Genomic DNA, 13,484 nt, shown 5'->3' with positions numbered 1-13,484 from the left:
AAAAAAACAGGTGATCAAAATCTGCCATTATTTTAGGAGAGTTTCTCAGCAAATTATAATTTAAAACTCAGGGATTTCACCATCTACATTATCATAATATTACAAAAGATTCACACAATGATTCACACAATTCACACAAATTCACACAAAGATTCACAAAGAAATCCAGAGAAGAATGCCCATATCTTCAAGCCCTCAGATCGGAAAACAGAGTGGGGGGAAAGTACTGGTAAATCTGAGACAGACTTGCTGCAAAGTGAAAAGGTGTGATGAGGTCTGACAAGTCAACATTTAAATTATTTTATGAAATAATAGACATGTTCCCAATCTATGCCCTCAATTGTATGTCACATTACAAACAAAATAAATACATTTCAAGTGACACAACTCTCTGTTGTTCCTGCTCCTGGGGTTTTATTCCGAACAATGAGTCACAAATCTCTTTCAGAGATTCAGATAAAAGTTGCAATTATTTGTCATTATTTGTTGGTATTTCATTTCATACACATCCTTGACTCTTTGAATAATTGCCTGCAATTTACCTTTATGTTGCATGTGCCCACAGGTGACATTTGCGTGTGTGTGCGAATATTAATGTACTCTAGAAAGTGAAACCGAGCACGGCTGAGAAAAAGAAAAAGAAGTGCGAAGGGGTATAGAAAAGAAAAAACTGCGTGGTTACTATACTTTTGGTATTAATGAGGGGCACTAAAAGACTAATTTCCCAAGATATCTCATCTATATAATAAGTCTCATTAGTGGGACCCATTATGTCACAGGCACACACTCACCACTCCATGTATCTTAATACACACAGACTATGTCTAAGTTCTCTCTCAGACACATACACACTTTTACAGAATCCATTCACACACAGTAAGCATCCTTAAACCATGCTTGTATCAGGTAGCGGTTTATTAATGAGTCAGTCTGTGTCATTGAGTGGGAGTACAAAGGATGGGACGCTCTCTTTCTCTCTCAAGAAGGAGAGCATGAGTCCCAAAGGTTCTCATTAGTTTGATCTCTACAACACACACACAAAGAGTGTGATATGAACGTGGTTTGCACATACTGATTCCGCAAGAGTGTGCCAACGAGTCCCCCCCCGCTCTTGGCTACATCAAAGCAATGGTTATTATTAGATAACATCTGTATTGTGCACTGCATACTACACTTACTGCATGTTCAGGCTTTGTCATGCAATACCAAGGTCATTTTCTTGTGCATCACTTTAAAACAGTGGTTCTTGGCTAGTTTTGCTTCAGGACCCAGTTTTCACACTGGGCATGGAGTGGTGACCCAAAATTGCCCTTACAAAAAAAAAAAAATTCTTAAATGTATTAATTAATTTATTGTTAAATGTTGCTTGAAATGTCAGTAGTTTCATGCTTTCATTCACATTTTATATTAACTTAAAGGGTTAGTTCCCCTAAAAATAAAAATTCAGTCATCATTTATTCATCCTCATGTCATTCCAAATCCACAAGACTTTTCATCTTTGAAACACAATTGAAGATTTTTAATAAAGCCTGAGAGATTTTCGGTCTCTCCATTGAAAGTCATTCAACCAAAACTTTCATGCTTCAAAATGAATAAAATGTAAACAGAATTCCTATGATTCGATCAGCCTTCTAAAGTCTTCTCATGAGAACCAATGAGGTTTGTTCTTGTGTGTCAAGCAAGCACATCTGAGCTTCCATTTACCATATTTGATGTGTATTATGTATGTGTGTTGATCAAATTTTATATGCGAGTAAAAGCCTAAATTAAATATGTTTGTCATCTGAAGACTTGGATTAAACTGCTCAATCAAAGTTATGGTGGAATGGACTTTCAATGGATGGACAGAAATCTCTTGGATCAAAATAATGTCTGCATTTGTGTTTCGAAGATGAACAACAATCTTATGGATTTGCAAAGACATTAGAGTGAGTGAATCATGACAGAATTTTCCTTTTTGGGCAAACTTTCTGTTTAAGTAGTTTTGCTCAAGTATTAGGGTGTCACACAAACTGTCCACGTTCTATCACTTCTATCTTCCTTCTATCACCGATAGACAAATTTTGTGTCAAAATACTGTAAAATTTAGTGAATGTCTTTAAAGTGGAAAGTGTTTTCCTTTTAACTACACATTAAATAGTTAAATTAAATGGTTAAGTTGTAGTTTAGTATTAGCACTAACATTTCTTTTGTTGATGTATTTACTATTGAAACAGACAAGTGGGACGTGAACTTTTTTAAAAGTCAATCTTTAGTCACAACCTGGCAAAAACAAAACTTTGCTACTTGCAATTGCATGTCAGATGCAAGTGGAATTATCAGAACTATTTTCTTGGACAAAAATGTATATGCCCCTGGAAACAAGATGCATTCATATGTTTTGCTTTGATTTCTAAGAAGAAAAAAGTATACACACATGTACATTGTACTTTGTCAGCTTTTAGAAGTACTCTAGCCTGTAGATGACCTTAAAACTAACAAACATGGACTAAAAGCCACTTGCATTTTATGTCTTCAAGTTGCTGGTCTGTTATTAGTCTTATGAATCAAACAGTCCTTGAACCGTATGTTGGTACGTTGTCTAGTGCACACAAAACTGACAAGGGCATTCTCAAAACGGCAACCTCCAATCTGATTGATTGGCTTTACTCAATTTCCAGGGGTGCTTCGGGCTGCACAGGTTTTTATCAGTAAACCAGGAAATATTGTTTACAAGATCTCAGGCTGTTAGAATGAGTGCTCCTGAGGAAAGGGATTTGGAAAAGTTTGTAGCACTGAATCTTTGAACAAGTTTACAGCCTCATACTGATTATGTTGTATACAACTGACAGCGTGTAAGATCGCATCAGTTATGTTTTGTTCTGAGTTACATTAGTTTTATAAAATAAAATAAACTATGGTATGTGGTTTAACACATCATTCAAATAGTCTCTTTCTGTCTAAGTGAGTGGTCGTCGGCCTGAATAATATGTGATGTGGACTACGCTTTATGTTGTATCAGACATCAGTCATGTCAGCCAACAGGTATCAGTATATTAAAGTGAAAACAAATCAAGTGAGGTAAACACCTAAAAACTGCAATCATGCAGCAAAACACTTGACGTCAGTCTCTTATTATGTTGACTGTTTTGAGTTTTTCTGAATTTTGGGGTGTTTACTGCTTAAAGAATCCCTCGTGATGACTACAAACACACATTTACTCAGTTTGATGGCAGCTTAGACAGATGAGGAATTTAAAAAAAAAAAAAAAAAAAAGTCTAAACCTTTCTCTCCCTCACCGTGCAGAGTTTGACAGTGGTTTAAAAGACTGAGGGAGAGTCAAAGAAAGACAGACAGGGTGGGAAAGAAAAAAAATAATATTCATACTTTCCTCACACTCCAGAGTGCATCTCCCAAAACTCATCTCACTCAAAAAGCGCTTTAGTCTGAAATATGTCAATGTCTGGATACAGCGCACACTGTCAGGCTGACTAAGCTCGGTTTAATCCACTGGGCAGAGCTGGAATTGGACTGGGGACTGACTGGAGTGCTGGGCGCAGTCAAACCGAACAATGAGATACTGCGACCTGTCAACGGTGTCTTCTTCTACAACCTCCGAACAGGCACTTCACGACACTCTCAACATGTGATTCGAACATTTGTGCATGCGTGGACACAATCTCAAAAAGTGTTGTCTTCGTAACAAGGCATCAATTGTGTACAGAACTTCAGACAGACAAGCAAGCCAAAAACACTTGGAAGGAAAGTGCTGAAGTTTTGGAAAGAATGCTGTGCCTCAAGTGAGCCGCCTACTCAAAGTGCTTTGTTTGAACTTCTGATGTGAAGGTCATCTCAAAACTGTAGTTAGCAAGATTATGTTACTATCTAAGATCAAGGCTCAACATTAAGGATTTTTTTTTTCTGTTTGTTCAGTCGGGACAGTAATGTAGCTTTGTACTGCCAAAATTTCATGGCACTGCAAAAACAAAATGTATTAATGTGTGGCAGAGAGAAATATTTTCCATTAATTATTATACAAAACCCTTTAGAATACAGGTGGACAAATTAAATTGACTATAAAAATTTCCATGGCGTTCCCAGTAACTTTTAAACTTTTATTAATTCTGTTTTTTTCCTAAGATATCTTTTTTTCCAGGACTGGAAATCACACTTTTTAAATTCTCTGATAGTTTCAGAAATTCCAGGTTTGTGAGAATCCAATTATTATGCTTCTTAATTTGCACGAATACGTCAACATTATACAGTTAAATAGTAACACTGTGAAAGCTATAAATTCATTAAATCAAAGACAATGTAGTATGATTTGTTAATACACTCCAACCTATCGCAAATAATTCTTGAACTTTAAACAAATCATAATCCAGTCAAACCAGCTAAATAACTTTACCTTTGTGGCATAATTTAAATCAGTGATGTTTTTAAGGCATAAAAACACAAAAATGATAAAAATGTAATATGTAGCAACAGTTCCGTCAACAGGTCTGACACTTTCACACTGGCTCTGGGCTAGTCTTATTGTTGAGCCATTAAGATACCTAATTTCGGCCAAAATTTTAGGTAACATCAAGCATGTCAATCACAAAAGGCCAAAAAATGTTGTCAAGGTGGACAAGGCATATTTTGAGATAGATTCTTATATGTATGGGACTTTGAAGAAACAACAAGTGAGAAGATATTTAAAGTTTCTCTGTAAAAATATGTTAAAAGGGAAGGTGAGAATAATGAAAAGTGGAAAAGCGCTGATTCAGGTTGGTATTTTCCAGGACGTTGGGCTGTATGAATATTAACTGTCAGAACAAGCGGGGATATCGATCCACCTTCTGCAGGGTTCAATAGAGCCGACTCAAGGTTGGACAGGAGTGACAGAATTCAGAGGAGAGATCAGTGGTCTGTGTGAATGTGTCAAGAGCGTGTGGGTGTTTGTGGGTGAGTCATTCTACATCGAATCTCTGCCATCTTGGAGTCACTGTACCTTATCTGACGGATGGAAATGCCGTAACCTCTCTGAGATGAACTCATTCCTTAGTTTAAGGTGAACAGTACTAAGAAAACACCATTTGACTCAATTGTCCGTATGGATATATTTTGATCTCTCACAAATCTTTCACATAATATTGACTTAGCATTTTGATGTCACAATGTTTATCAGCTTGATCTGTGAAGTGGGTTGTCTCAATGTGTTTCACTAGGGACTATTCGTTTGGACATTTTATTTTCATTACATTCATTCTGTTTGGACTTGACACATGATGATGGATACATACACCACTCTGGAATATGCTGACTGAGGCCTTACTGTCGTGTTTTGTGCTGTGATTAAAAATGCAGTGTTTGCTTCATGTCAACCATACTGTAACTAAGCTTACGTATAGCAAAAAGTTCTACTTTTAGTTTGTCTGTCCATCATGTATCGTTCCACAATTCTTGAGGATCATCTAGGTGCTTCTTAAGGACAATGACTTTTTTCCACACCTAAAGATTGCGCAATTGAAATCTTAAACATCGGAAAAAGAGATGCACCAGACGGTCTCCATTTTACCACCAAACTATCTATGTATTTCTATACCTTCTATATTCTGACTGCACTGACACTATTGGATGAGAACTTAACTGAGCTGGGATGATGACATCACTGTTTTCTGCAGAGCTGATTTATAGCTGAATTAAACTCATTTCATAATTGTACTTTACAAAGTTCTTGAACTGAACTGAATAATGACACTTGTTTAGGGCTGTCCCTGACTAAAGATTTTTCTAGTCGACTATTAGTCGTTCATTTACGCCATTAGTCGACTAATCACACAATTATATATAAATTAATAATATGAAGTTGACGACGCTGACTCTCCGCAGTATAGTGAACATGTCTATAGAGAGAAATGCACCTTTCACTCGGATTACATAAGCAGAGAATTTAAATTGGTTCATTTAAAAGTATGACATTTCAAGCTTTCTATAGATATATTTCTTATGTCAGAAAGCACATCCTGTTTGTTTTCTTTTATTTTACAAAGGCACGATGCTTGCTTGTTATTGTGAGTTTACACAAATAAAAGTATTTACATTATTTCGAATGATGCATTACTCTTATCTGTATGACAAAAAAAAAATGACAGTACTTTAAGTTGTTTCCGCTGTTACCGGGTAAAAATGCCAGTGATCGCGCGGTGTCTCCATGTCCTGCGGTAAGCGTGCTAATACTTTAGCTTCCACACTCCACACAAACACTTGCATATGCGTCTAACAATAGCACACATTTATCTAGGTTAATGTTAGAGCGAGCAGCCATGTAAAGTTGCTATTACTTACATGTTTCAAATGATAAGCCATATTTGAGGTCTATGGATGATAGGCGAATGTTTGTATTTCCTGCCCAATGTACTGTAATTACTACAAGGACCTTCCATTAACGATCTGTCCATCACGGACTGCGTGACTTCCCACAAGGTTTTTTCTTTTTCTTTCTGCGACTAACCGACTAACAAAATTTCGGTCGACTAAGCCTCTTCTAACCGACTATTAGGGGGCAGCCCTACACTTGTCTTTTTTTAACTGTTTTACAGCAGAATTGAATTCTGTTTACAACATTGATCATTATTTTCTAATTCCTAATTTTCTAATGTACACTTGATCACATTGAAAACCCAAACTGGAAAGTTTTGCGCATGTGCAATGACACACAATGTCAAAATGACGTATGACGGGTAGAACAAGCTGTTGATGTTGTTCAATATATTGTCATAAATGACTGTCGTGTCAATCTAAAATTCTCCTTCCACTCATCATCTGTGAAGTGCTGCTGGACAATGGTGTCCTACCAGTCCTTGTTTCACACTCTCATCCACAGACGCCTTGTTTTGTGCAAGGGAAGGGGCTTTTTTACAACTTGATAAACATAGCCAGCATGGAACAAGAAGCCTTCTTGTGCTTGTTGTCTCCTAATTAGAACCCAAAAAATATTAAGTCTGCTGTTTAAAACAAAGAAAATAAGCGATGATAGTATGTGCCAACAGCGGGAAACTGTGTATATTTGTCCAGTGTGCACATGTCAAAAAGATCAAATCCCATTTGAAGCTTGTGACATAAACACGCACATCACTCGGAATCTGAATGATTTTATTTAGATTGAAACAAAATGTGTCCATGTCAACGTAGCTACTGATAACAATAAAAAAAAATGTTTTTTGAGCACCAAATCAGCATATTAGAATGATTTTGGAAGGATCATGTGACTGAAGACTGGAGTAATGGCTCCTGAAAATGCAGCTTTGCCATCACAGGAATAAATTACATTTAAAAAAAAAAAAAAAAAAAACAGATATTGATAATTGTAATAATATTTCACAATATTATTGTTTTACTGTATTTTTGATCAAATAAATACAGACTTGGAGCGCTTCAAAAACATTAAATAAATCTTACTGACTCTAAACTTTTGAACGGTAGTTTTATGTTTATGCTTTGTAAACAGACATGAGCACTGGTTATAATAAGCTAAGCGCTATAAAAAGTCAACCGTATTATTGGCAACTAGTCACAACTAGTCAACATGGCAGAGCCCTTGCGTGGGCGACCCGCTCCATGTACAATTTCTTTTTCTACAAGACTGATATATCATGTCAGTGTACATCATTTTAAGCATGGTTGTAATCGAATGATTATTTATTTAGTTGTCATGGTGTCAAAATGATAAATGAATACATAAAAATGATAATTATAATTATTTTATCAGTCGATCATTTCTTAAAGCACACTACTAGACAAAATTGAAGGGAACATGGATTGACTCCACAAATTCACTCAGTCGCGGGGAGTCTCCCTCACATGTTTGCTGCCGTTTCACTCAAGATTATCATATTTATGATGTTGCGATGTACTGAATCGTGAAGTGTATCATATCATGAAGTAGTGGCCTATAGAGTTACGAATATATTATTGCATAATTTTGGTCTGTGTTCTGAAACGTGTGTGTTACAGTATGTCACATAACAGAACACACAGCATATGAACCTTATGAAGTCTGAAATGAAAGTTCACTACCGTGACAGGCCTTTTGACACAAAAATGAACACATATATTTAAAATGTGTATGCAAATGTCCGCTATCACACTCAAACACTCACATCCTCTTACATGAGTCTCAGTTTGTGAATATGTACAAAGAAGCTTGATACACCCACCCTACCAGCCAACACACACAGTTCATGTGGCAAGTGTGAAGGCTGAAGAACAAAACCCACAGGTTCACAGACTCAGCCATAAATCTTTGTTGTGTGTTGATAATACACTAAAAACATGTAATTTAGTGTGTTTGTTGTTGACTCACCAGCCGCCACTGCCGAGCACATGACAAAGAACATGCCCACAGCGATTCTCTTTAGAGAGGAGGGCAGCAGGCCTTTGCGTTTGAGGATGGGGTCTACCACTTTATCCTTGAGGGGGATCAACATGAGGATCAGCACGGCATCAAACATGGTCAGCCAAGCCGCCGGGAAGCGGAAGGTTTGCTGGAAACAAAAGGGGAAAATAATGAGTCTACACTAGAGGATGGACAAACAAGAAGCAGGGTGTGTGTAGGTCACTCTTAACACTCAGGTGCTTCATTCTTCTCCATTTGTCCTCCATAGAGAAAGTAAGTAGAAGCCTAAATGTGAATTCTGGGAGGGCATATGAGAAAGAAAGAGAGAGAAACCGAATCATTTCAGCAACCTTAGCGCCCTCATGTGGCCAGTGCTGGTCTATGGATGTAAAACCCACCCAGTAACAGATAGAGGGACAGGTCTCTTAATAGCCCATAAAATCATTAATCAATTGTTAAGTACTTTAATATCACATGGGGATTGAATGCGTCAGAGCACCTGTTTCATAATGAATGGCTGATTGCTCCCCTCACATGCCAGTGATGAAAAATTCAGCAGAGGGAAGGAAGAAAAAAAAAGAAAATGTTGATCACCTACAGTAGGACTATTTAGAAATAGTGACAGATTTGGGAATTTAGGACCTGTTTTCACAAAGGAAAAAAAAACAAAAAAAAAACATTTGCATAAATAAGCAACTACATTTTTACATTTCTGAGGAAAAAGAAAATGAACAAGGTTTGCCTATACAAAACTTTTGACGATTTGGGAATAGTGATAGATTTAGAAATTAGGGCTATTTTGACAAAGAAAAAAAACATATGCCTTAAGGAACTAGATCTTACATTTCTGAAGAAAAAGTAAATGAGTAGAATTTGCTTATGCAAAACTTGCTGCCACTCAGGTGGCTGCCAGGAGGTTGCTAAGTGGTTGCTTAGGTGTTCTGAGCAGTTTTAAGCACATTGCTGTACGCTTGCTAAGGTCTTCTGGGTGTTTTTTTAAGTAAAGTACGTCCATATAGGTGCTTTCCATTCCCTGTATAGTCTACTTTGCAGGGTATTCTACCTTTAAATGTGAGATTCCAATCTGAAGGGAGCGAACAAGTTCAGTTCGAAGGGTACTACAAACAGCATGGGGAATAGGGGAACACTGACACATTACTTCACAGGAAGTGGAGAAGGAAATTTACCCACAAGTCATTGCGCATCGGTATGTTTGAATAAAATAAAGGCGATGATGAGCGCCCGGTGTTACTATAGAGTTTAATTAGCCCCAGGTGTTGTATATGTATGTGGTTAAAAAAAAAAAAAAAAGTGCGAGATGTAACAGTTACAATCCATCAAGATTATGGTCACATAAGAAAAAAAAAAAACCATAATATTAAAATGGGAATTTAAAAAAAAAAAAAAAAGTCCCACTCACGCTCGTCCATATAATGGCAGTGCATAGCGACCAGCATCAAGCTTTTAAAAAAAAGACACAAAAGTATCACAGAATCATCCCAAATTTAATGTATTAATTAACGAAACCCTAACTTTGGCCGTTGGTCTTCTGTGCACGGCTGCAGATTCCTGAGACTCTATTAGCACCACATTTCACTCCAACTCACCCAGAAAGAAGCGCACAAGTTTTAAGAAATTAAGATTAATAAAGATGCGATATGAAATACAATCCATGTACTTTGTTCTCTGAGGTGAATATATCTGTTGTGTTCGTCGCAACAAGTTATTGCGTTCACATCTGTCAACGGTCATTCTGACTGTCATCTAACAAATGGAGTTCCGATCCAGAGATATTCAACTCAGTGAAGAAAGTACACTGATATTTTTTGGGATTTTTAGGTGTTGTATTTCATGTTGCATTTTTATTCATCTTGATTTCACATGACTTGTTTGCTTTTTCTAGGCAAGTTGGAGTGAACTGTGGTGCTAATAGAGTCTCATGAATGCACAGCCATGCACAGAAGACCAAGCTCTGGATTTTTGTTAAATAATATGTTAAATTTCAGTTAGTTTTTTTTTGCCAAACCCTATCATACACCCCCAGAACACTTGTAATATATGACAAGTGTTGCATGGGGCCATTCTATGATACTTCTGCATCTTTTTAAAAGCTTGACGCTGGTCGCTATTCATTGTCATTATATATCCAGTGCACATATACAGTACGTAGCAGGTGCACGACAAAAGTGTGGTCAAATTCACCAATGAAGGATTGACCAATTTTAACCCTGATTATCAGTATTTTCACTTTGGCCTCCACAGGAAACCATCTGTCCTCATTTCCTGTACAGACAGGGCTTGATGATCTGAATGAGCAGATGTGGGTATATGCTGTACGCACGTAGCAAAAGTCAAAAACAGCCCAATCCATTCTTGTCTTGTTCTGATTGGTTGTAATTAATTCGAACACACTGCACAATATTTCACCATCTGTACATTTTAATTGACGTTAATCAAATAACGTCTGCTAAATGCAACACCAGAGGACTACATGCCCGGAGCTCAAAAAGAGGTTTATTATGCATCCACGCCTGCAGGTGTGCATGGGCATATCACACACACATTTACACCTCCAGTAGAGTATTAGGCGGAGAGCATATCTCACTCAGCATGTTTGAATTTAATTCTACAGCTTCAGTCAGTCCCCAATCTACTGGTGCTTTTAACACTTTTAATTCTCCAGCTTACTCCCTCATTACATTTACATTTCTTTGACTAAGCATTGGTAATTTATACATGTCCCTCCGAGCGCTCGGTCTCCCCTTCATCATCGTGCACTTTTAAATACTTTTTTCTCCATTTGAAATTGCCAGTTTGCATCATTCTATCATCATATCATTTTCACCCACATTACTACTCATGTCTGTTTCTCTCTATGGGTATCTCCTAATTAAGAGCTCACAATTTGGCCTTGTTAAGACTGTGCACTGGATTCCCTTTAGGCTGTGCGGTCCACCGAGACAAATCTACGGCAGCACATGTTCATTTAGAAGGGGAAGCCCTTGTGTGTGTGAGAACAAGTGACAGATGGGGATTTGCACACTTGAGTATGCACACCAGAGAAACACTATCATAGTCAGAATGTGAAAATACTTGATTCCTATTGAAACAGGAAGTTGGGGAAGGACCTACATTTGAGTCATCAATATTTTTGTTCTGTTTTCTTAGGAGATTTCAGAGTGAAATCAGGGTAACAGGCAAATATTTATAGCCACTTTTTCACTATCAGGCTAAACTTGTTGCTTAACAGTTCCATTCCGTGCCAATCCGGCCCATGTGGTACGGATATGGTTTCATTTTCCACTATGGTGCTGATAACAGAGCTCTTTGGAATGTAATACAAATGCGTCAGACGTCTGAAAGTGAAAACATGAACAAACTGGAGAGCCGCTTTATAGTAAAAAAAAATGAATTTGTTCTTCTGATGAAATAAGACACTGACAATTACCAATTTTGTTGTGGGTTTATTTTGTTATTGAGAGGAAAGCGTGCAGCACATATTTACATGTTCATCTTAACGACACTCTCAGCAGTGTCAGATGTTCGATAACAGTATACACCTGCTCACGTATTTCGAATTTCGTTTTACCCCTAAATGAAGAAAGAAAAAGAACTTCGCCGTGAGTATATCGGGGCCTTAACCGTGCTGTGCCGAACCAAACTTAAGTGGAAATACAACTGGAACTGTTCCTTACCTTTTGACCTGACAGTGGAAAAGTGGCTTTTGTGTGCTGATTGACCTTTAACTGATAAAAGAACACTTTACTAACCCTTTTTATACCACAGAATATATACACTACCGTTCAAAAATCTAGGTTTCTGAGAAATGCTGATGAAAGTGGATCGGACTGAGCACCACAACACACTTGTAGCCAATCAGTAGTAGGGTATGTAGACACAGGGAGATTTGAAGAAAGACCGCAGAACCAAGATATGCTGTTGTTGTAATGTTATTTATAGTGACAGGACAGTTTTGAGTGTCATTGTTTGACTGGAGCTGGTGTGCTGCTGGTGACTAACAACCAACTCTTGCTTGTATATACTCTTGTGTACTGAATGTTCAATTTTTGTTCTTGGTTGTCCTTTGTTATCTTCGCTTTATTTTTTGTGAGGAATTATTTTGCTTCGCTTCAGCTATGATAAAGAGACATCCAGTCTTGCATTGCGCGTTCATGCTTTTTGGGGTGGATCAATGAAGGGAGGGGTGTGTTTGACATGTTACAAAAATCTTACTGATCCCAGATTTTATCATATATAACATACTCTGGCAACCACCTACTATATAACACCCTAATAAGGTGGCAGCAATTTGTTTTCATAGGCAAGTAGGACTTATATTTTTTTAGTTGTATATAGTTACAGAAAAACTTTCACTTCTCTTCTTCAACCTCAACACTTTCCTTCCTCCTAAACCAGACTGAAAGAGGAATGCTTTTCTTTTGATTGATAATTCAGTGCTGAGTAAAAATCTTGAAGATGCTGGACTGTTTATTCATTGATCACAGAAGAAGTTGTAGCTCATCCAAATATCATAAAATTTCATATGATTACATAAGCTTACACATTACATTGATTTGTCAATGTCATATTTTTAAATGTCAGCGGAAAATGGCATAACCACCATGAAAGTGCTCTGGAAAATTATATTTAAAGAGCATGAGGTGCTTTACAACCATCTCTTCAATATGACCCTGCAGTCACACTCTCAAGCAATGTGTTATTTAACACAGCCAATTACGTCTTTTTCACTTCCCCATTGTCGTTTTGCACTTCCTCTGTCCTTACCATGTGACTCTGAACCTAATTCTGGAAAACTCCGTTTTAGACAGCTGGACATAAACACAAATTGCTCACCCAGTTACATTTGTGTCTATGCATTTTCATAGTCAGAGAGCAACATGTGACTGCATTGTCATTGCTGATCAGACAGCCTGGGAGTCGTGATTTTGGATTAGTCACTGTGAAACTGTTTTGAAGGGATTTAATTCAAGGCGAAGGTTCTGACACACTTACCTAGTAGAGCGTATACATGTACACCCACACGCACATTCGCACAAAAACAAATACACAGCAACTTTAGATGAGAAAGCGGGTGCTGGGTGCTAATCTGCGATTAGTGAGGGTC

At 37.5% G+C, this 13,484-nt stretch overlaps 1 protein-coding gene across 1 annotated transcript in view; it reads right to left on the bottom strand.

Moving 5' to 3' along the window:
- The window catches only part of slc15a4 (solute carrier family 15 member 4), a 60,344-nt gene that overhangs the window by 35,872 nt on the left and 10,988 nt on the right, over positions 1 to 13,484 (bottom strand). Inside the window, exon 6 of the mRNA XM_051901888.1 lies at positions 8,327 to 8,507. Within this exon, the coding sequence (XP_051757848.1) occupies positions 8,327 to 8,507 (181 nt within the window). The remainder of the gene's footprint in view (positions 1 to 8,326; positions 8,508 to 13,484) is intronic.

This window comes from Ctenopharyngodon idella, chromosome 8 (genome assembly GCF_019924925.1).
Source record: "Ctenopharyngodon idella isolate HZGC_01 chromosome 8, HZGC01, whole genome shotgun sequence".
In the NCBI taxonomy this organism is placed as follows: domain Eukaryota; kingdom Metazoa; phylum Chordata; class Actinopteri; order Cypriniformes; family Xenocyprididae; genus Ctenopharyngodon; species Ctenopharyngodon idella.
Note: the sequence above shows the minus strand (reverse complement) of the source record. Positions and strands in the feature narration are given on the sequence as shown.